Source organism: Lepisma saccharinum, chromosome 22, assembly GCF_977018435.1.
Source record: "Lepisma saccharinum chromosome 22, izLepSacc3.1, whole genome shotgun sequence".
In the NCBI taxonomy this organism is placed as follows: domain Eukaryota; kingdom Metazoa; phylum Arthropoda; class Insecta; order Zygentoma; family Lepismatidae; genus Lepisma; species Lepisma saccharinum.
The window spans coordinates 20912707-20935785 of NC_139250.1; the positions used below are offsets into that span (position 1 = coordinate 20912707).

The 23079-nt window shown below is 36.9% G+C and overlaps 1 protein-coding gene across 1 annotated transcript in view; it reads right to left on the reverse strand.

Moving 5' to 3' along the window:
* mgl (low-density lipoprotein receptor-related protein megalin) overlaps positions 1-23079 on the reverse strand; it is a 262815-nt gene that overhangs the window by 120393 nt on the left and 119343 nt on the right. Inside the window, exons 4-10 of the mRNA XM_083143948.1 lie at positions 17108-17362; positions 12636-12752; positions 11105-11639; positions 6949-7154; positions 4950-5141; positions 1433-1573; positions 61-270 (exon numbers count right to left, since the gene is read on the reverse strand). Of these exons, the coding sequence (XP_083000074.1) occupies positions 61-270; positions 1433-1573; positions 4950-5141; positions 6949-7154; positions 11105-11639; positions 12636-12752; positions 17108-17362 (1656 nt within the window). The remainder of the gene's footprint in view (positions 1-60; positions 271-1432; positions 1574-4949; positions 5142-6948; positions 7155-11104; positions 11640-12635; positions 12753-17107; positions 17363-23079) is intronic.

Here is a 23079-nt window from a genome sequence, read left to right on the forward strand (position 1 = left end):
GTAGATTTTACAAACTGGGTTATAATGTAAACTAGACCAGATAGTATCCAATTAACTCACCTGTTCCATCTTTCTTTATCCTGTAGATGACATCCTGAAGTACATCAGAATAGTATATGTAATCATCGTGAGAGTCAAAATCCAAGCCGACAAATCTTGCTCTGCGAGAAACCACAGGTAGCATTGCAGAACTGAAAACCTGATTCACGGGATTTAACACCTGCCCTTTAATAAATCTTTGCTGAGAATACATGAGAAAGTCTTGAATCACTGAAAAATTGAAAATTGCATGGTATTATTAAGAAGGAGCCTTTGAAAACTTGCATCATACATAGAGCTTACATTCTATAATGATGGTGGTTGAAACAATTCCTTTTAACACTTTCTTTCTTAATTCTCAGTTGGTGGAGGGTGTGACCACTTGAATGAATGAAATAAAATTTTGGAGTGTGTTGGCACATTTGGCCATTTTGCACCCTTCAATGTATTCGGGGAAATATCCCTTTACCTAAGCCTTCCAAAAAAAGATTGTAAGAAGCCCTTGAGAAACTTTAAAAGTGCAAGGCTGTAAAGGAATCTGTGAAGGATACACAAAAACTTCCTCAGAGACAATGGAGGAGACTCGCTATTCTCAAAAAGCTAAAAATATTTGTTAAAACACTGTCAACATCTTCCAACAAGGATGATAAACAATTAGGAAGATTAAAAGTTTGTCGAAGGAAAGTAAAACCAGATCATTCAATAAGAATATGCCGAACACTTAAAATGACATCACAAACATGAAACATTGGAAGGTTCAGCCCTTGCAGTAAGTGACCATGGATTGCTATGTTATAATGATGACTTCTTTACAGGAGGGATGGTATGAGGAATGCCATGCAATAATAATGGGCTTACTAGCACGATTCATTTGTTTTGCTACTCGATCAACTCTTAGGAGTACATATAAGGCTGCTGTATGGTTACTATTATCCTTCAGGACAATCACTTCCTTAGTGAGCACATGCTAGAGCATGTGCTCACATTCAGATTTGAATGAAAAACAGGACATTTTAAGAAACTGAGCATATATGCAACTAATTAGATCTCTGTGTAAGCTATGTCCTTACTAGATATTCTACAATATTAAGTTGCTTGTGACCACTTTTAGACATGACAACTAATGCCATCTATCTGCAATTGAGGGAACTATTTCAAACTGAAACAGCTATTCTCACCAACTTTCCACTAAGTTAAGATTAATCCTATGTGTGCCAGTAACTACTATAATAGATAACTCTGCAATTTGCTGTTTTACTTGAATTAAAGTAAGAAAAATATTTCTTTCTTCAATAAATGTAATAAGAAGAAATTCATATGATATAACAGGCTATTTCTTTCTGGTTTTCTTATTAGCACCTAAAAAGTAGACAAAAACAATATTTTTACTTACAATCACAATTTCGTTGGTTTTTCTCTAGCCTCCATCCAATGTTGCATGCACACCTATAGCCCAGACTTCCTTCTACACTAGCCGCAGTAACAATGCACATTTGCTGACATCCGCCATTATTGCTCCCACATGGATTAGTTGCTGCAACAAATGACACCATATTAGCTCCAAGTGCACACAATACACAAAACTTTATTACTTACAATATTCTAAATACAGTAAAACCTGTCTATACTGGAACATGATGGTTCTGAGCAAAATTTTCCGTCTTAACAGTTTTTCTTCTTATACAGGGTTGACTTTAAATACAGTATAGAGGAAATAATGGAAAGACAGATTTACATTTCGCATTACTTATAATGTAGAGTACTAATGCATGTACGTACATTAATAAAAATACGATACAGTCGCAATAAGCATAGCAGAGATTACAATTATGTAACTACACAACATGTTGGTACACTTTTTACAGTATTGTAAGAACGTACAGTACGTACTTATGTATCTTTTCGAACCCGTGACCCCTGGCGTAGTAGCGCGATGTGCATAGAGAGAAAGAGAAAGATTGAAGATGGAATAAGAGAGGTGAAGAAAGATTGAGATAAAAGTGAAGAAACAAAGAGAGATAACAAGAAAAATAGAAAGATGACGAAAGAACAGAGGAGAAATAGACAAAGAAAGGTGGAGAAAGAGGGTAAGAGATGAAAGAAAGAAACGGTATCATAACAGCTATGAGTATTGTAGCACATTCTTTCATATCGACAATGTTACCGATAAGCGAGTGGCAACAGAGGCATGTTCCACTTACAGTATTGCATTGTTTTCTTGCGAGCGAAAAAAATAAAGGAATAAATTTCCGTCTTACTGAGAATAACAACATCTTGTTGGTCTTTAAATGGTGTTCAGTTTCCGCATTAAGGAGGTTTCCGCCTTAAGCAGGTCTTTTTCAGGTATAAAATTGGTCTGTTCTGGGGACTATTTTTCCTCATTTACAGGTTTCCTTCTTATAGAGGTTCCGGGATATGCAGTTTTTACTGTAATAATAACCTGTGGCACAACAGCCCATGAGAGCCAGGGAGTGCTTATCGACTGCTGGCCTCACTCTCACATACCTCAGCAGAGGTGGGCAATGATCCAACCAGTTACAGAGTCACGTGTGGTCAGCACAACAACCCTCAGTCATTGTTGTAGGCTTTCCATGATCAAATTACACTAGTCATTCATAGCCCCACAATTTCTTCCTCATGGTGGTGGGTGTGGCCACTGGTCCCATACACTGGCCGAGATCTCAGGAGACAAGTGACAGTCAAATGAAAACCTTAATTTGTTTTAGTTTTCTGTCTAGCAGATTTCTGCATATAGAGTTACACAAGTATGCAGCATATTAGTATATATAGGGTGGTGCAAAAGTCAGTTTACCCATACACAAATTCAAATTTATACACAAAATTCAAAATACATACAAAATACAAGTAGATACACAAAATTCCAGTTTCAGTGGGTTTGCTCAAAGTGTCCTCCATTGTTTGCAATGCATTGTGTGCAACAATCAACAACAGAATTGTAAATAAGACACAGTAAACTTGTATCATTGTTGATTACATGAAACACATTGATAATTGAGTCTTTCAGTACATCCAAATCTGCCAGTGATGATGAGTATACCATATCCTTAAGAATTCCCTACAAACCAAAATCTCATGGTGTCAAATCACAAGAACGCCATAATGTGGAGGAGCTCCATCTTGCTGCAATACAAAACAGTGATCTGAATAAGTGGGGTTGTTTTCACTTATTCTCGATATAAGATTCTGCAGTAACATGTGCATCAAAGAAATAAGGTCCCATTACACCAAAGGAAGAATTGCCCCCCCCCTAAAAAAAATCACTCCAGGCATATTCAGCTCCTTTTCCATAAATGCATGTGGATTTGTATCAGACCAGTAGACACAATTATGACGATTCACAAGACTTGCAAACAACAAACAACCACACTACAACAAGCCAGAGACTCAACTATCGACAAAAGAATAACAAGTGCACTGTTGCCAGTGTCACACGACAATGTTACCAACCGTATACCTAAAAAATATTACTTAGCACATACACTATCGTAATACTATTATCAATGTGCTTTTTGGGAAAACTGACTTTTGGGACACCCATATATCCATTACTGATCCAAAGATATTTTCAAGTCTTAGAGTTAGTGCCTGTATATCTCAGGAAGAAGAATCTTTGGGATGCACGCGCAGTCACCTATAACCCATTGCAAAGGTCTTTCCACCCTCCTTCCTGCGAACTGAAGCCATTGTCGTACTTCCCCCTCCATTCGTAAACTTGCTGGCATGATAATCATGCATAGATATTGGATTTTCATTTGCTACATAATTTCTATAAGTTTTAGGCTTCCAGAGGGCAGGAAACCACTGTTCTTCATTGCTGCAAGTGTGTGAAGGAGGCGCCATCTTTAAAAATGACGAAAAAGGTGTTGTGAAGCTCACTTGATCAGTGTTGCATCCTTGAGATCGTTTTGTAAATAAAAGTTGATACCTGATGTAAATTTGACCTGGATACACACTGTCACACACAAGGGTCGTTCAAGGTTGACCAAGGCCTTCGTGCGTAAAATATTAATGAATCAATGCAGCGCTGTATTACTTCGGCAGGACAGACCATGATTCCATGCAAGTAACCATGATCCTTTGCGATGCATTTGGTGCATGCGCAGTAGTGTAAACAATGATGGCAGCAAGTAGTGTATCTGTTGCTGTGGAGCAGCGGCGTATAATGAAATTTCTCGTGAAGGAGAAGGTGAAACCTGCTGAAATTTGGCGTAGAGTGCAAGCACAGTATGGTGAACAAACACCGTCACGGGCAAGAGTGTACGAATGGTGTCATAACGGTTCATCTCCACCCAAAAAAAGCAAAGTGCTGCCATCTGCCAGTAAGATTTTGGGAACTGTCTTCTGGGACATGGAAGGTGTTATCCATGTGGATTTTTTGGAGAAGGGTGCCACAATAAATGCTGCCGCCCGGGAACAAACAAAGCAGTACCATCTCTGCTCCAGACACCGTACCCTTAGTGAATGAAAACAGAGGATCTTCAAAATTAATAGGATTCAACTATTAAATTGTACAACGTGGAAATATGAAATTTCTAAATTTCACGTAAGTAACCAACCTACTTCTTTCTATGCCAAAGGCATCAAGGAACTTCCACATACGATGGCAACAGTGTCTGGATGTTCAGCGAAAATACTTTGAAAAACTGACATAGTTTTGTGCTTCTATGTACGTATATTTCCTGTCTAGAAATAAAAGTCTTGGTCAACCTTAAACGACCCTTGTAATTGAACTTTAAAGTTTTCTGTCTCTGCCTTATATAACCACACCAGCAATGAAATTACTAATGCCATGCTTTAAAGTCCATGTATCAATATAAACCCATATCTCTGGAAAATTACTAAACAATATTTACACTGCCGAAAGAAAGGACAAATATTAATCTACTCACCATGCCGTTGTAACAATCCATGAACAGCCTTAATGCCCTTTGGTTCCCTGACTTCGGTCTTCCTGTATATGGCATGTATTGAGTTAGCTCCTTCGAACCTGTCAACGCTCATTATGCCTTGTTTAGTTCCATCCGACCAAATAATATGATTTTCAAATAGAGTAAGCCTTGAAGGAGAAGGCACTGATTGACCTGTAAAAAATTAGAATAAAATTTACATTTCAATTCCTCAAAGCACACAATTAAAAAATATACGATGGAAATTGACATACCCATAAAAAGTAAGTGGATAAGACAGAACCTGCAAACACTTTCTTTCTAAGAAAATGTGTGAATATCATTGTTCTATGTAAACTTTTCCTTTAATGCATGTTCAATCAGGACTTGAATCCCATGGCATTGCTATACCAACTGGCCTATTGAGCTGGCCCTGGTTTGATCTAATTTTGTTAACAAATGGAACACAAATACGCACCATTCTATAAATTCTAAAATCAAACTAAGAATTAGGATTTTGACTTAAATAAATATTCAGGACAAAAGTGATAAGTTCATTTTCACTGCTTGCATGCATATGATAAAAATAAATAATTAACACTAGTTATCACTTGTACCATGTTTTAACTAGGTTTAATTTGAGTATGCTTATTAAAGCATCATTTAACAAATTTAAAATTCGAAATAAAAATAAAAATTTTGTTGATTTTTATTGTATATTGAATAGCAATGTTGCCAACATGAACAGGATTTTATCTCTAAAAAAAATACTTAACGATATAATTTGTATTTTTATATACAGGGCTCTAAAATTAACTGAACTGGAACTGGAACCCTTATAAGTGTGATAAATAATATACTTTACATATTCAGTGGGTGATATGGTTCAAGGTAGAGGGGGAATTCAGCCTCCCCCACCCCTTTTGCTTTCAAATCTCACCCTGCTTCATTGGGACAGGTGATGTCCCAGTTCTGCATTTAAGGGAGCTTTCAGACTGGAATGACAAGTGGATTTCCCAATGAAGTGACAAGTGCCAGTCTGTAACAGAAGCATTCACTGAGCATGAACGACCGACAGATCGAATTAGCATGGCAAGCCATTGACAAAAAGGCCCAGTTCGAGCAACATGCAAGTCACAAGCAGAATGTGCAGCTTCTTATGTCAGTTTGGTGCGAGAGATTGCATTTTTTATAAAGGTCTGTTCCCAAGTGACACATGTCACCTGGCACTTTGGTCTGAAACCTCCCTAGATTCCAACCACTCCTCATATTTACATGTTAAATAACAATTTTGAGAAACATCAAACAATACGATAACAATCTCATAAAATGTAATAACAAAGAGAGGCATACACATTTAGTTTTTGACTGGATAATGAAATGTGAAATAACACACTGTAATGTTCATTCTTAATTTTTTAAAAGGTGTGAGGTGCATTTTCCTATCACGTTTTGTCACGAAATGATGCCAGATGAACTGCAAAACATGAAATAAGCTCTTAAATGCAACATTTAGAGAGTATTTACTGATGCGACACTTTCTGAAGTTTGAATAAACCTGTGAGTTATGCAAATCATGGAAACTGAATAATTCTGCTGCAACTATATGAGAAGCGAAAATTCACTCCTTTACACAGGAATAAACTTAATATTTTGAATGTGCTGTTAGAAGGCAAAAGTTTATTTTGTCTAATAAATATACGTAGCTTTTAAATAAAATTTAGGTTTAAATTCACCATTTTAACACTGAAATGCCATTTTATTTACCGCTTTTGATCCCAAAATGTGCCCAGATTTGAACCGAAACCTTGATTTTTTATTCTCCATAAATATGATACTCTAGTAATAAATTGTTTGTAATAAGACCATTGCTGCCTTCATATTACATCTTCAGCAAATACAACATATTTGTCACACAAAAATAATATCAGACACAAACTCTCATTCCATTTGATTCCATTTGTTTTATCCACTACATTCTATGATGTATTCGCTTCCATACCTCTTAGCACAAGTATTCTGTTTTGTCCTTCGTAGTCAACGGTCTCGATGTAATCTAAGAGTGAGTCACACCAGAACACCCTTCTGGCTATTAGGTCGACTGCTACGCCAGATGCTTTATAGGCTGCTTCTGATACAATGGATCTTGCATTTGTGCCATCCATGTTAGCACGCAGTACCTGATTACTGTCTGCTATGAACATGTACCTTGAAAAGAGAAGAAAAGTAAATTAAAAAGGCGATAAATGAGAATTAAGGAGCAGAATTTAAATCCTGCACAAAACTAACAGAAAGAATGAACTGATTATGTTTTGTGAGCAGTAAAAATACATTTTTGAGTAATCTGAAACATATTTTTTATAAAAGTGAAGAAATAATTTTCAAGTAACTATAATTTTTTGTACAATTATAAAGGAGAATTCTCATCTAAATGATCAAGCAACAGAGACATGTGTCACTTTTGGATTTCACCAGGTTTGTGGGGGCTGGCGGGCCACTACTGTGAGCAATGTTGCTGTTGATTGCCTCTTTCCTAAGCGGCATGTATCGCTTGTCACTTCAGTGTGAAATGTTCCTATGTCGCTTTTCACTTCGGTGTGAAATGTTCCTATGTTGCTTGTCATTTGTTGTGTGGCTTTTACGCACACAGCTGGAAATTGGAAAGTATATATGTAAGAATTTATTTCTTTGTAAATGTTCTGGCCTAGGTTGCTTTCCCTCAAGGGCTTCCCTGTTGAAAGGTTACAATAGGGGCTTTCCCTGGCGGTTTGGGGGTGGGTTGTTTGTCGGAGGCATAAATACCGGTCCCGACTTGTTACATTCTCTCTTTTCAGGTGCAGATCGCAGAAATTGGCCATCCCTCAATGGATTGACAGTTTTTTGGATGCAGCGATACACACAGACCCTAAGTGCCGTAGCTACGCGTAGGGACTTCTGTGTGATAAACTGCGGGAACGGGTTAGCGCTGTGGTAAATAGTGCGCTCGTAGCTCTAATAAGTTGTACTGCACTTAATAAGAGGATGGCGTAGGGACCTCTGCATGATAAACTGCAGGGGCGAGTTAGCGCTATGGTAAATAGTGCACTCTTAGAGTGAAGTCTTGATAAGTGCAATTCTCTGCGTTATGGGGCAAAAGGGAACCGGGAGCAGTTGATATTGGACTTGTTATGAAAAGATGTATATACGGCGACAGGTAGAAGTGTAAATAAATGTTGTACATAAAGAGATAACTCTGGGAGGGTTATTCTTGTCAACACACTTCAGTGTGAAATGTTCCTATGTCGCTTGTCACTTTGGTGTGAAATGTTCCTATGTTGCTTGTCACTTTGGTGTGAAATGTTCCTAAGAGTTGAGACAATACTGATACTAATCTAGATAATGCTACTGAGTTCCAACAATACTAATACTTTAACACTGTATCAGTTCAAATTTTAAGGACATTTAGAAATATTAATATGCAATCATCCCCATTGCAACTTAGCAAATTCATGTGCCAGAGTGTTGCTTAGAATGTTAAATTAGTTGTCATATCATTACAAACTCCTGTATTGCTGCATAATATTGCCATATCATTAATGAAATTAGTTCATTTTACATAATTTCAAAGATACTATTAAAGTATTCTTTGCTATTTTGCAGACCACACAAAATACCTGGTACTAAAAAAAGTATCAATTTGTATCAGTGATTGAATTTGAACTGATAATTTCTGATATAAGTATCAACTCAGCCCTAATAATGTTTGTACTTTTGTTCATGGAGAAAAGCTGAAAAACGACACTGACTGTTGTATTTATTTTAAAAGGATATTATAACCATCCTACACAAAGTCTTTAGCCAAGCTACTAACATGGGTGTTGGAAGGGTAGTTGTACTTGTCAGTCGATACCCCTCCTACCATGGAATACAAGTTGTTCATTTCATTGAAAAAAAAAAGCAAGGCTTTTATTATATTTATGATACTCAGTAAAAGAAATTAATTTCAGTAAATTTGAATACCATTATCATAACTGAGAAAAGTATTTAGATCAAAAAGTAGAGTCTGATTTACTGAAAACAGGTCAGAGGTTGAGAATTTCACTCAAATTCCATAAATTTCATGAATGAAATTTTCTCCCTAATTTTCAAATATTGCTCTTGATAGACGTGGAGTATAATTACAACAAAATATGAGAATGATTCAGTATTCCAATGTATTGAGGATTTGAAATAATAATAAAAAAAAGTTGTGCGACATGCTCTCTCATCTGGTGCATTACGTTGAAAGGTCTCTCCAAGGATATAATAATGATAAGAATGTTTCTAATACAGGGTGTCCCTGCATTCATCTACCACTTTGAAACATATACTGTGTCTTCAAATGTTGATCAACTGTACTGACAACCAACAGTGATACCTGAAACACACATGTATGCCATCTGTCACTACAGAAGAAACATTGTTATGTTTTGAAAATAACACCATGTCCTGTCAATCCTGGCTAATGCACTCGCGCACTTGAGTAACCACATTTTCCATTACAGCAAGAATGTGGCTGCCGGTATTACATTAATTTCCTTCACAAGTCTCTGCTTGAGTGGGTTTAGATCTGGTGGACATGTTTCCAAGACTCTGTAATGGTGTGGCGATCAGGTATTCTCTCATGTCTTCCAAAACTGAAGTGCCATCTAAACAGTCGCTGCGTCATGACAACAAATTCACTATTCTTGAGAAATGTCTCAACAGTGAATGCTCGATGTGCAGCCGACCAACACTCCATCTTTACTGAAATGGCGTCTCTCGCTCTGTACAAGTGTGTTTACAACCAGTCTACCCCTTCCCTTCCCCACCAAACAAGAAAAAGTAGATAAATAAATCCCAAATGCATACAGGGTGTCTCAATTTTGTAAAACCAAAATTCCCTGACTCTTCCAGACCAAGTCATTAGGAAATTCATGTATTTAAATATGTGTGTAAGAAGGTCACTACTTTTTAGCTAAACACCAGACTTAGAATCTCACTTAATCAAGTTTTTAGAATATTCACTTCACATGTTAAAAGTAATTATAAGACAGAAAATTGAAAGGAAATTGACTGTTGGATTGGGGCATCAGTGGACATATCACGTATTGACTAATGGCAAACATGGAATTAATTTTTGTACACAAAAATCATAACAATTATAGTATAAATAATATACAATTAGAGTAAAATTTAGCAGCATATGTATTAATCCAAATATCTACCAAACATAACACAAAAATTGCAACAAAAAAGTGGTAAATGCCAATAGCCACTTCATGCAGTAGATTTTTACTTGAAAAAAGTTCAAAACATGACCTTTTACTATAGTATTTAATATGCAATTTCTACCGTAACTACTGGCAATACTTAATATACCAAACTGAAGTATGGTTTGTCCACAATAAATTAAAAATGTCTTGCTTGTCCTTTTCTTCTTTGTTCACAAACCTACAATTAGTTCACTAGTACAAAAATGTTGGTTTTTCCAGAAAAACAGTAAATTTCCATGATATTCCATGGCTTTTCCAGAAAAAAGTAAATTTCCTGACTTTTCCACTAAAAAGTACTTTCCTGACTTTTCCATATAAAAAGTAAATTCCTGACTTTTCCATATAAAAAGTAAATTCCCTGACTTTTCCATATAAAAAGTAAATTCCTGACTTTTCCATAAAAAGTAAATTCAGATTAGGATCAATGGCTTACCTGTTATTTATTTATTTATTTATTAAACAAATGATACCACAGAACATTGTTCCATTGAGGAATACATACATTTTGTGCATTACATATATTTGTGCACGACTTTTTCATGAAAAAGTAAATACCCTGACTTTTCCAAGAAAAAGTAAATTTCCTGACTTTTCATAAAAAAGTAAATTCCCTGACTTTTTCATAAAAAAGTAAATTCCCTGATTTTCCATAAAAAAGTAAATTCCCGACTTTCCCATTAAAAGTAAATTCCCTGACTTTTCCAGGATTTCCACATTTTCCAGACACTGACATATTTTTGAATGGTGTTTTGGTGGATACTACATATGGCTGCCCCCAGAAAATATCGCCTCTGCCTCCCACACTTTTTTTTAGCGCTGTCACTGGGTACAACACAGTACAAACTAAAATCCAGGAGTACAATAAATCTAAAAATAATAACTTACCCTACAGTCGGATCAAGGGAAATGTCAGCAGGTGATGTTAAATTACTTCCTAAAACAATTGAATGCCAGCGCCCATCAATTTCGAACACATCAATCTTCTGTCCGAGTGAATCAGCAACATAAAGTTTGTCTCCTATCCAGTCAACTGCTATAGCCACTGGCGACCATGAGCCCGGAACTCCAATCTCTTTATTGTCCTGGGTTCCTAGTCGAGGTTGCCTATTTGTGTCCATCAACATTGAAAAAATTTTCTTTGTTTTTGTGTCGGTCCAGAAGAGAATGTTACGTCCAAAATGGTAGTCCAAGCCACTCGCAGCTGTCGTGTTTGCCACAACTTCCGGATCCGTGCCGTGAATGTCCATCCTTTTGATGTATTTGTCGTGAGCAAAATATAAATGTAATAAACTTGAGTTCAAAGCTCTGCACTTGCTCTTACTTTGAAGTTCATATCCCTCTGCACAAGAACAGCTATAACCACCATTTGTGTTGCTGCACAATTGTTCACAAAACTTCCACTCTTTGCATTCATCTCGGTCTGAAAGAAAAACCATGACAAAAAATTGCTACACGATTTATTCATCATATAATAAAAAAATAGGTTAAACCACAAAATAAGATATACATAAAATTAATCAGAAAACAAACATGATTTTAGCATGCAATATTAATTGGACATCAAATTTGGCATGATTCAAAGCCATGGACTACAGGAAGGGGGTGGGGGGCAAACTGGAACGTTGACCATTCCTGGAATTTTTTGTGCCTAATATCCAGTTATATAAAAAAAATAAAGCTTATTATTTTTATTGTTAATAACAGAAATAGATTTTTCTTGTATGTACACATTGCTTGCATTGCAGAATTATCTCTCTTGTAGTCTAGGGTTGTTACAAGCATAAAAACACAGTTTTTTGTTCCAATGTTTCAGAACACACACACTTTTAGTTTGAATCAAAACTGTGTTTTTATGCTTGTAACAACTGTACTACAAGAGAAATTCAGCTCAGTTAGTTAATATTCAAACAGAATAACTAAAGTAAAAACTGTGTTATACCGAAAAATGCATGAATGTCTTCCATATTCTACAATATATTCCAAAGAATAAATGTTTCCACAGTTTTCAAAATTCCAAAAAACAGTGTTTTATGTAAAGGTCAAACAACATAACTTTATAAGTAAATTGTTTCCGTAACTTTTGAAGCTCTTCCTTGGACAAAGTATGTAAAAGTTAATAGTGAAATAGAATAAATATGCATCTATTCATAGTACACTGTCTGAAATGTTACAAATAATGAAAAACAGTAATCAGTCATGTGGTGGATCTCCCTAATGTTGCTGTTGTTATAAGAATTCAGAATTAAATAGGTTTATTTGTATTAATTTTCCATAGTTATTATAATAATAATACTCAATTCTACTATTAAATGACCTAACACTCGATACAGAATTTTCTGCCTGCCCATGTTCACAGCTACATGCAAATTGAATTTGCACATTATGTCATCTTAAGCAATTAAGCAGATATACATACCTATACACGACCTACTGTCATTTGCAACTTGTCTTCCTTCAGGACAGTAACAGCTTCCTCCTGTTAAAGATGCTTGGCATTTATATTCACAACCAAGGGATGGACAACTACTTGAGGCTGCAAAGAGAAATGCTTTAAAATGGTATCCAAAAAAGAACAAAAAACTATCTATTATAACAGAATGTTATTCCCAAGTCAATTTTCTGGACGAAATCTTGGAAACATCAATATCAGAGCACAACTAGATTTAGGCCTAGTCTAGGGCCAACTAAACCAGTGGTGCCAAAATCAGAATGGAATTCAGGTGCTCTGTTTGGCTTATTTTATTTCTGCTGTACTTTATGATTATTAATTTTTTACTTACCATTGACATACTTGAGGACTCCCACATAGCCAAATGCCAATCTCCATGGTAGAGTGGTTAGCACCAGAACCAGGGGGACCCAGTTTCGAAGTGAGACCTGGGCATGAGTATTCTTTGTGAGTGGCAGAAAAGCAAAGTAAAAATAACCTACAGAATTTTTCACCGAAAAATGCAGGCTCGACCAGGACTCGAAACGGGTCTCTGGCATACCATTCCATTGCTCTACCACTGAGATACCGAGTCAGCCTGGCCTCACCTGATTTTGCGCTATCGCTGTTTTACCTGCATGGAATCGTCTCTGTCAGTGCTACCGCAACAAGATCTGTTGCCTTTGAAACACTTTAGATGTCGACGTTGCCTGGATCCTCCCAGCGTAGAGATGTTATTTCATTTAAATTAGGAACACACAGGAGATGTACTCGGTGTCTGACTAATTTAAATGATTGTTTGAGTTGGTGTTTTAAGTTCACTTTATGCACAGTAAGGCTAATCGGGACTGAACCTACAGTTTAAAGTGGGGTCCCAACCAATATGTGCCTCCCCTGGGTATCGAATCCGGGACCCCTTGATTACAAGACGACGATGCTACCACTGCGCCATCGAGGAGGCCTAAATTTAAATGTAATAACATCTCTACGCTGGGAGGATCCAGGCAACGTCGACGTCTACAGTGTTTCAAAGGCAACAGATCCCTTTGCAGTAGCACTGACAGAGACGTTTCCATGCAGGTAAAACAGCGACAGTGAAAAATCAGGCAAGACCAGGCTGGCTCGGTAGCTCAGTGGTAGAGCAATGGCACAGTATGCCAGAGACCCGGGTTTGAGTCCTGGTCAAGCCTGCATTTTTCGCCGAAAGATTGTACAAGTACATCTCCTGTGTGTGCCTAATTTAAATGAAGAAAAAACCTAATTCAATCGATTAAATATAGCCAAGTGGTTAGCAATCTCTCGTTGGTGTTTTACGTACTTTTACTAGTGGGAACCCCCAAAATTTCGGTGTTGGCACAGCATCCCAAGGATAATTGGAGAGCAACTTGAAAAGAAGTAGTGGGCTCCGGTTTCGAAAGGCACAACACAGCAACAATAGGACACAAAGCACTGACCATGAGTCAGCCAATGGAAAAGCAACTTGGTAGGCCCTAGCCCTCACAGCACACTTGTGCCATAGAGTCTTGTTTCATTTTATAGTGACATACTTGAGCACATCCAATGAGAAATGTAGCAGTTACACTTCTCTCCCCATTCAGCTTAATACAGAACCTTCAAGAAATCTACCCTAACCTAGATATTTTGAGTTCTGTCAGCAACTGTTAGGACATTTTCTATTGTCTAGTGTTTTTTTTACATCTACCTATTCTAACACTGCATTTCAAGAGATCACCTATTCTCTAATCTTCAGGTAAACAAATATGTTTTTGTCATAGGGATTAAACTTACAAATCTAGTGCACTAACCAACTACTCAATGGCATTGCCTCGAATTCTATACTACTTTTTGCTACATTTAAATTACAACTTCTATGAAAACAGTACACCATATTTGATTGAATTCTACACTGGGCCAGGTCTATAAAGGCAGTTTCTTTGATCAGATAATTAATATTGAATTCTGGTATAGAATCATTTTCACTAACAGACAAGCACTGAGGTGTTTATCACTCAGATTACTGACATTTGATAATACCTAGAATTACGGACAGCATTAGTGTAATATTTCAATGGTCTTGCAAGGAAAAAATCTAGGTAAGAATATTAGAAATCAGGAATGTAAGAAAAGTAATCTAATAAGATTATCATCTTGAGATTAATGACAGTTACATTTTCCCAAGCACATGATAGATATTAGCTATAACATGTAATTATGATTCATGCATTAAAAAAACTGAACAAAATAGATGACAACCACGTTTCATTTCTGAAGGACAATGTAGAAAGTGCTACTCAAAATTGTAATGAGACCAGTCAAAATGACTGGTTACAGTAATTCTAGGTACAAGAGGAAAATCTCCCCCTGCCTCCCTTATTTGAAATTACTTTCTAAATGTTATATCTAAATTATTACAGTACAGCCTTTGCATATGAAGTAACCATGTACATTTTTGGAGGAGATAACTAGAAACATATCAAAGCGGTTAAATTGACAGTTTCCATAATTCTATTGTAAAAGACGTTCTTTAGGTGCATTTTGAGACACAATATGTTAAATTGCCTTGCTCTTGTTTTGTATAGGGGTGAAATAACTATAAAGCATTATGTCAGTAAGAGTTGTTAGAGTCCAATTAACATGAGTTCATTTCCTTCTTGTGACTAGTACCTTTAATGTCTTACAAATTACACAGATGAAAGTTTTCGCAATGGGTTATTTTAATAATATATCAAGCAATTAGAGCTCTTCACATTTGTCATAATATAATTTTGAAAAATTATTTGAGGTGTATGTTGTGTGTAATGAGCGGTGTGCCCATGATTTTTGTATAATGGGCTGGGGATATGGCCATAAGGGAAGACTAGGTCTTGCTTTTTTTGGTGATTCGTATTTTGCCATATTTTCTTGTATTTAATATATAATAATAACCTGCGAGGCCTACTCCCACTTACTGAGATGGGAGATCTTTCAACCAGTAACAGGGAGCCAGAACGACAAACCCCCAGTTGTTGTAGGTTTCCATGACTGGGTTACGGTATTCATTCGTAGCTCAACAATTTCCTCACGATGGTGGTGGTCCCATACACAGGCCGAAATCTCAGGAGAAAAGTTGTTATGCTTCCCCCGGGAGATTCAAACCTGAGCACATCCCGTAGCCAGGGCCCAAAGCATGATACCTTAGACCACGTATTTATTTATTTATTTACTCAGAGTTTCAGAGTCTTATTTGGCCATTTTACACTGAAACAACATAAAGTAGAAACAAAAAATAACAAAAGATAAAAACAATAACAAGATGGGATAGATTTACATGTTCTTGGTCAGTAATATACAAAAATTACATATTCTGGAAGGAAAATATCTACATTGAGGGGAAGTTTGTTGTAGATTTCTGGGAGCCTGTAAAACAAGGAGCATTGTAGAAGGGATAGCCTAGTGGTTGGGTTGTGGAAGAGTTGCAGGTTGCGTGTTTGCTTTGGGGTACTCTAAGTGTGAATTCACTTATTAGGAGATCTGTTCTGATTTTGCCATTTATTATCTTGTATAAAAATTTCATGTCAGCTAGATCATGACGAAAGGATGGAGTGTGAATATTCAGAGCAGCCATGGTGTCTGATTTGGATACATGTCGAAAGGAAGGTATTCTATGGCGAACAATTGCAAGAAAGAAACTGAGAACAGAATCTATCCTGGTGAGATTGGTTTTTGAGGCCATTGCCCAAATTGGGGAACAGTATTCAAGGATGGGCGAGATGAAAGATTTAAAGAATAAAGCAAGAGATGATGGGTTTTGAATTTCGCTAAATCTGTATAAAAGAACGAGAAGTCCCATGGCTTTTTTTAGTGGTAGCTATAATATGATAATTAAAAGTGAGTTTTTCATCCATGATAATACCTAGGTCCTTTTGGGTGGAAACGTTTTGGATTGGATTGTTTTCAATAAAATAAGTAGACACCACTTTGTTCTTTTTTAGGGAATAAGTAAGGAAAGAGCATTTCTGAGGGTTTAGTTCTAAATTCCACTGACGGCACTACTTAATAAGTTCTGTGAGAGCATTTTGAAGAATCATCATGTCATGATGCGATGAGATCTCCTTAAAGAGTTTAGAGTCATCCGCAAACAAAAGTATATTGATAGGGAGGAAGGACAGTTTTTCAGGGAGGTCATCCATGTACAGAAGGAATAGGAGCAGCCCTAAGACATTGGCCACGGCGCAGAACTTTTCTTGCATTTAATGATCTTTTTCTCTTTAGTTTTACATTCCAAAGGGATACCACAGTAACATCTGTAAATTTACAAATTCTAACAATTGTCATTTTTTACAAGTAATGAAAAAACTGAAATTGCACTAGGTAAGCACAAGTAAAAAAAAAATAAAAAAAATTGTGACCTACAACGTAGATAAATGTAAAAGCGTAATACACGCCAAAACATGTGTGTGTGTGTATGTAAACAGACTTACAGCATGCAGTTTCTTCGTCTGCTCCATCTTCGCAGTCTCTCTTCCCATCGCACAACTGAGACCTGCCGATGCATTTGGGCGTGCCATTGGCTGAACCCTTTGGGCACAGAAATTTGTTGTCCTGGCATTTGTTCACTGTGCAGTTCTGTTCATCACTTCCATCGATACAGTCTCTGTAGCCGTCACATCGGAAACTGGCGGGAATACACAAAGCGTTGGCACAACGGAACTGGCCCACATGGCATGGTGGAAAATCTGAAAAGTAAGGAAAAACAAGGTTAGTGCTATTTGTCTCAGCTTCTGAAGTAGAAGGAATTAAATATTAAAGTAAAAAAGGTAGTGTGCTCCCCTGTGCTTAGCACCACGCCATGAAGGCGTATAGGGGGTGTGGGGGTAATGCCCCACACTTTCTTGATCCGGTCGTGAGTGGGGGTGATGTGATCAGCATCACACCCTTGACTGCCTTTACTCCCCAGGGTTTCCCCCAGGTACCCATGTCATTCGATGCTGGGTGCAGTGGCGTACGCAAGGGGGGGTGTTACGGGTTTTAAACCCCCCCTTGAGCTTTTGAAATTATATGGAAAATGCTGTGGAAAAAATAAAAATGACCAATTTATCACTGTCAAGGACCTGCGACAGTACTACTACTACTACTACTACTAATAATAATAATAATAATAATAATAATATAATTTGAATTATTATTCCCATGCAGCACGGAGAAAAGCACAGCATTCCAAACACGCGTCTTTAAGAGTGGATGCCTTGAAAATAAACACGAATTCTTGAAAATAATGTATAAGGGCAACTATGATTTTAAGGAGCAAAAAAGTTGTTTTGTATCTCTGCTGCAACAATGTTCAATGATCATTTATTTTTGTGTGTGAACAATGAGCATTAACTAAAGAAAGTTCTTGGTTCGTTGAAAGCGGCTAATGTATAGAGAAAGGCTAGGCCGACAAGAATAACTCAGTCACCAGTCCACCTTCCCGCGGCACGTTTGAATTTCTGAATTCAAACGACAATAAGCTTAATTATTGTAAAATGTTTTGTTGGTAATAACAGTGAGACAATCCAGATGTGAATTATCGGGGATATTTATGCGGCGACAAAGCCGGAAAAATTCCAACCAATTCCGGGAATCGAATTCGGATCTCCCGCATGGTTGTCAGATGCCCTACTGACCAGATCCCCGCAGTTTCTTGGATGAGTTCCGTACTTTGATTATTTCATTTTATTTTAATATATTTTCTTGTTTTTATGGATTTTCTTCACACTTAAAATGTCTCATCTCGTTAAGTAGACAATTATTTCGTAAGAAAGAAAAAAATGCTCTAGAATTTGTTAAAAATCGAATTACTAGAAATTAATTTCGTTTTATTGTTTTGATAAATACTATATTTATGTAGATCTCTACTACTTAATAGTAGTAGTGATATTAGTAGTATTATTAGTAGTAATTCAACTAATTAATTAATTATAAGTATTATTATTTAATTAAAGTATAATAAAACAATGGTAATGTGAATTTGGAGAAAGTTTTAGATATAACCCCCCCCCCCCCCTTGATGAAATCCTGCGTACGCTACTGGCTGGGTGGGTGCCGGTGCTGCTTCCAATGTTAGAAAAGTTCCCAGATTTGAACCGAATATTATATTTTATATTGAACCGAAATATTAAAGTTATAAACACAATTTATTCAGGAATAAGGGGTGACTATTTCAGAAGGTCCTCTCAACCTACCTTCTTCACAGTGTTCTCTGGGAACTACATATTTGAAACCTGATGTGATTGTCACTTCTGAACCAACAACCAACATAATCTTGTGTGGGGTTGTGTATTGTCCTTCCTCGTCTCAACAATAATCATTATCATTATCATCATCAACGTTATTAAAGAACCTTCATTCTCTTTAGCTCTTTTCTCACAACAAACCATAGCCAAAGAGAGGGAAGCCAACTTTCACGGCAGAGTGGTTATCTCAGCATGCTATGATGCCAGGGGTCCTGGGTTAGAATCCCAGCATGCCAGAGGGGGCCAGGAGAGTAAATGTTCCTTGGTTGACCAGTTCACACTGTAGAGCTCCCCAGCAAACAGGAAGAAAATTTATATTTGTATCGTGTTTAGGTGTACACTAAATGTTATTATGGGTAGATTGTATAAAACAGTTGATCCTTGATTAGCGAGTAAAATTGACCTGTAGTTACGCTGAACTCTCATTTCGTGTTGTATAAAAGTTGACTCAGATTAAGTTACTGTAATCTGAGGTCAAAGTTAACCTGCAAATTTTCACTGATCAGCAGACTTTGACTGTAGTTCAGCTGTTGTACACCCAACACAAATGAATTGCTCGTCACCATTTTCATTCAGTCTGTTTTTCACAATGTGATGATTATGAAATGAAATACAAACGTCAATAAACAGAGGACAATATCTGCTTCACATCAACAGAACGCCATACCTTAAAATAACACAGGGTGTAGAATACAAGAGAATAAACATGGAAATGGACCATTTGCCTACTAATATATTTGCTGTTGACTGTACCATTGTTGTCCTAACAAATATTTGCTTTAAAAATGTGTTGCAAGTGAATATATGTGGCAACATTCAAAGATGGGAGGAAATGAATTCATAAATTATTTTCCATAATAATAAAGAAGCACCAAGCATGCACAACAATGATTAATATTCTCTCTATTTTTATATATTTCCATATTATTGTGTGTCGTCGTTGTTTACTGTTCAAAGTGTACTGTATCTTGAAATTTATCTGAAATTACTGCAAGAGCATGTTGATTAATTTCACGATCACTGACAGGTTAATTAAGAGCAATCAAGTGTTCATACAAACAGAAAATATGACTCACTTAAGTTTTCTTTTGTTGATATTATGATACTTGCATTGGGATGAAGAGGGAGCATAAAAATATTACCATTTTGATTTATTTCATCCTGCCTAGTGTCACTGCAATTCAATTTTGTCCGCAGATTGGAACAGAGTATTTAACTTTGGCTGTACAGTTCGAAAGCACCAAGAACAGAAGTACGCAAGTGCACCGCTCGCAGTGCGGATGGTAGGTGACTAGGTCACGGGGTTTCCGCACTAGTTGTTAATTTGTTTAAAATCACGGAGGTAGAAAGCCAGCGACACAGGTAGATAGATATACGGGCCAGATGGGCCAGCAAGTTGTTGGTTATAGGTCTTCTAATATGTAGAAATATATATGTGTACGAACCTTTGAAAATGCTATGTGATTTCTATGGTGAAAAATAAGTGTTTAAAGCCCCTATCACCCCTATCACACGGAACTGGATTTCTAGTAGGAATGCCCTAGTTGGCGCTGAACTAACTTTCTAGGCAGCAATCATGGCCACCTGGCTGACTGCTTTGGAGGAATAGGACGGTAACAGTTTCATAGAATATGACATGTTCTAATTGCTACTTGCTTTCCTCGACTGGATTTTGTGGAACAGCCAATCAGAGCAAATTTCGCCATTTGAAGATAATCTGTGAGTGTGAAAAGGAGCGTTTTTGTCTGTGGTTTCCGAGTGTTACTCCAGCAATGTATAAAATATACAGCATGAAAGGTGCGTTGAGTTACACCATCTATGCTGAGTGCACGGTGTTTACATTTGAAACAACTAAAATATTCTTCCATACGTGTACAGTAAACGTTGTAAAGTATGTATTTAAGCAGCGCCATTGTTTTGTACCTAATAACGTTTTATACGAAACGTTATTCCTCTCGGTTGAATAGTTATCGGCTTTTAAAAATGTGAAGTGATACATTGTTTACATCTCACGCGGCCACCATTACAACTTCCCTCGTATGGGAACAAAAGTCTATCGACAAGTACGCTGATAAGTATCGTGTGAGGCGAAAACTAGCAAATTGGTAGCCAGTCCAGCACCAACTAGGGCATACCTACTGGAAATAAAGTTCCGTGTGATGCGGGCTTAAAACGCGAGGAAAACAACGAGTACTCAGTTTTATCTACTGATCGTATTTGGCGCTGCAGTCGAAGTGCAATTCGAAAGACATGTACTTCCAGTCCACAACTTGAAGACCGCACTCCAAGCACTGATGTGCGTCTACGCGTAAACAACGATAGTCTACATTTTACACGTAGACTACTTTATACACGTAGATTACGTAATCTATGTAAACAACATGGCAAAAGGTGATAACTTAGCAAAGGGCGCCGTGGAATTAAAAGAAAATTATACTGTGTATCAGTTGCTAATGTGTGAGAAGAACCTTTCATACTCTTCCTTCCAAATTCGAACAATTTCTCACCTAAAAAGAAACCTAATATAGGATATATTCTAGTGTTTTATGGGGAAAAGACAACTCTTGCCGCACGACTGCCATCTGTTGTTTTTTGCATACTATTTATCTTCTTCCATAGTTGACGATAGAAGAGAAGATAAATTTTGTTGTAAATAGGATTCTTTTCATTTCGTTAGGAACCAATATAGTTGAAAATGTCACTTTTCTTTCATGAAACTCTTCAAAATTACTTTTAATGCACTTTAGATTGTCTACGTAATCTATGTAAACTACAACACAATGTAATCTACGCGTAGATTACGTGTGGACAACGCATGTAGACGTAAACGTATAGTCTACGGCACATCACTGACTCCAAGACCATAGTCGGAGGATGCTCGCTTCAAGTACGGTCTTGCACCTTTCGGACACGGCCTGTGTTAAGTTCAACAAATTAATCTATTTCCGGTTATCATGAAACCAAAATTGGTCCAACATGCACCTGAATGTAAAACTGTTCTCTTTTCCATTTTTTTAATGTTCATTTACATAACAACTTTCATATATATTTCTATTATTATTATTATTATTATTGTCATAAATAAATATTAGTTAATTATATTTACTATGTATTATGTAACTAAATTATGAATAATCATACCAAAATATAAAATTTTAGCTAAAAATTTGCTAAAAACATTAATAATAGAAGATGAGTCATTTTTACTCATGGTTAGTAACCACTATAGGTAAAATAAGATTAGTGTTCTAGGTTTAAAAAACCTTGGAATGGCGCCCTAGGCTTCAGCCCCCCCTTCCCTCCTATATCTTGCTCGCCTTGCTGAAGTTGTTACATCACGCACGTTTAAATCATTACGAGCAATCTAATTTATTTAACCGCTGTATTTAGTGTACAAATAGCTATAATAAAATTCTAATTCGATATATGCACTCATTTTATAATCGCAACTGAATATTAGGGCCAGGTAGTTATTCTGATTCGTTTAATCGAGTGGACTGCCATCTGGTGGAGGGTTCCAAGTAAGAGACTTTTTTGCACGACCAAGAGCCTTGAGCATGAGTAAATCACGATAGCCTCTTTAGAGTGTGAAATTAGCTTTTGCCGCGAAAAATATAACGGTACCTCATGTTATAGAAAAGAAGCACCTTGCAAGAAGACAACGGTCTAAAGAAGAGGTGGTAAAAAGATTTCACACTTGACTTTCTGACTTCGGCAACCAGGCTAGTTTTTCCTCACGGTCCCTTTTGTGAACTCAAGAGAATAATCGACTTGTTCAGGCTTGGCACAGGACCGCGAGGCATTGTGAATGCCTCGAGAATGGAAAGAAGTGTAAAGGTATGATAAAGAAACTGCGCTAAAGAGCAAAGTTTTGCAGACTCATGTGAAAGAGTTGTGGGGAGAAGAAAAGATAACGCGAATACCTGAGACGTGAGAAGAGGGTGTAAAGGAATTACTTCCTGTAGCCCGTGGAGATAGCTGTAGTTTCTGCCACATCCTCAGAGACTCTTCTCCTTTCACGAAATGGGGTATTTTGAAGGGTCTTGGAGTCACAAATTTCGAAAGTTTTCGTTAACGTTCACCCTAAGTTCAGAATAACAATGGGTGATTAAATTGCCTCTCTGACATCATTATATAGGTTAAATCATGGAATAAAGAACGTGCATAGCTCTATAAAT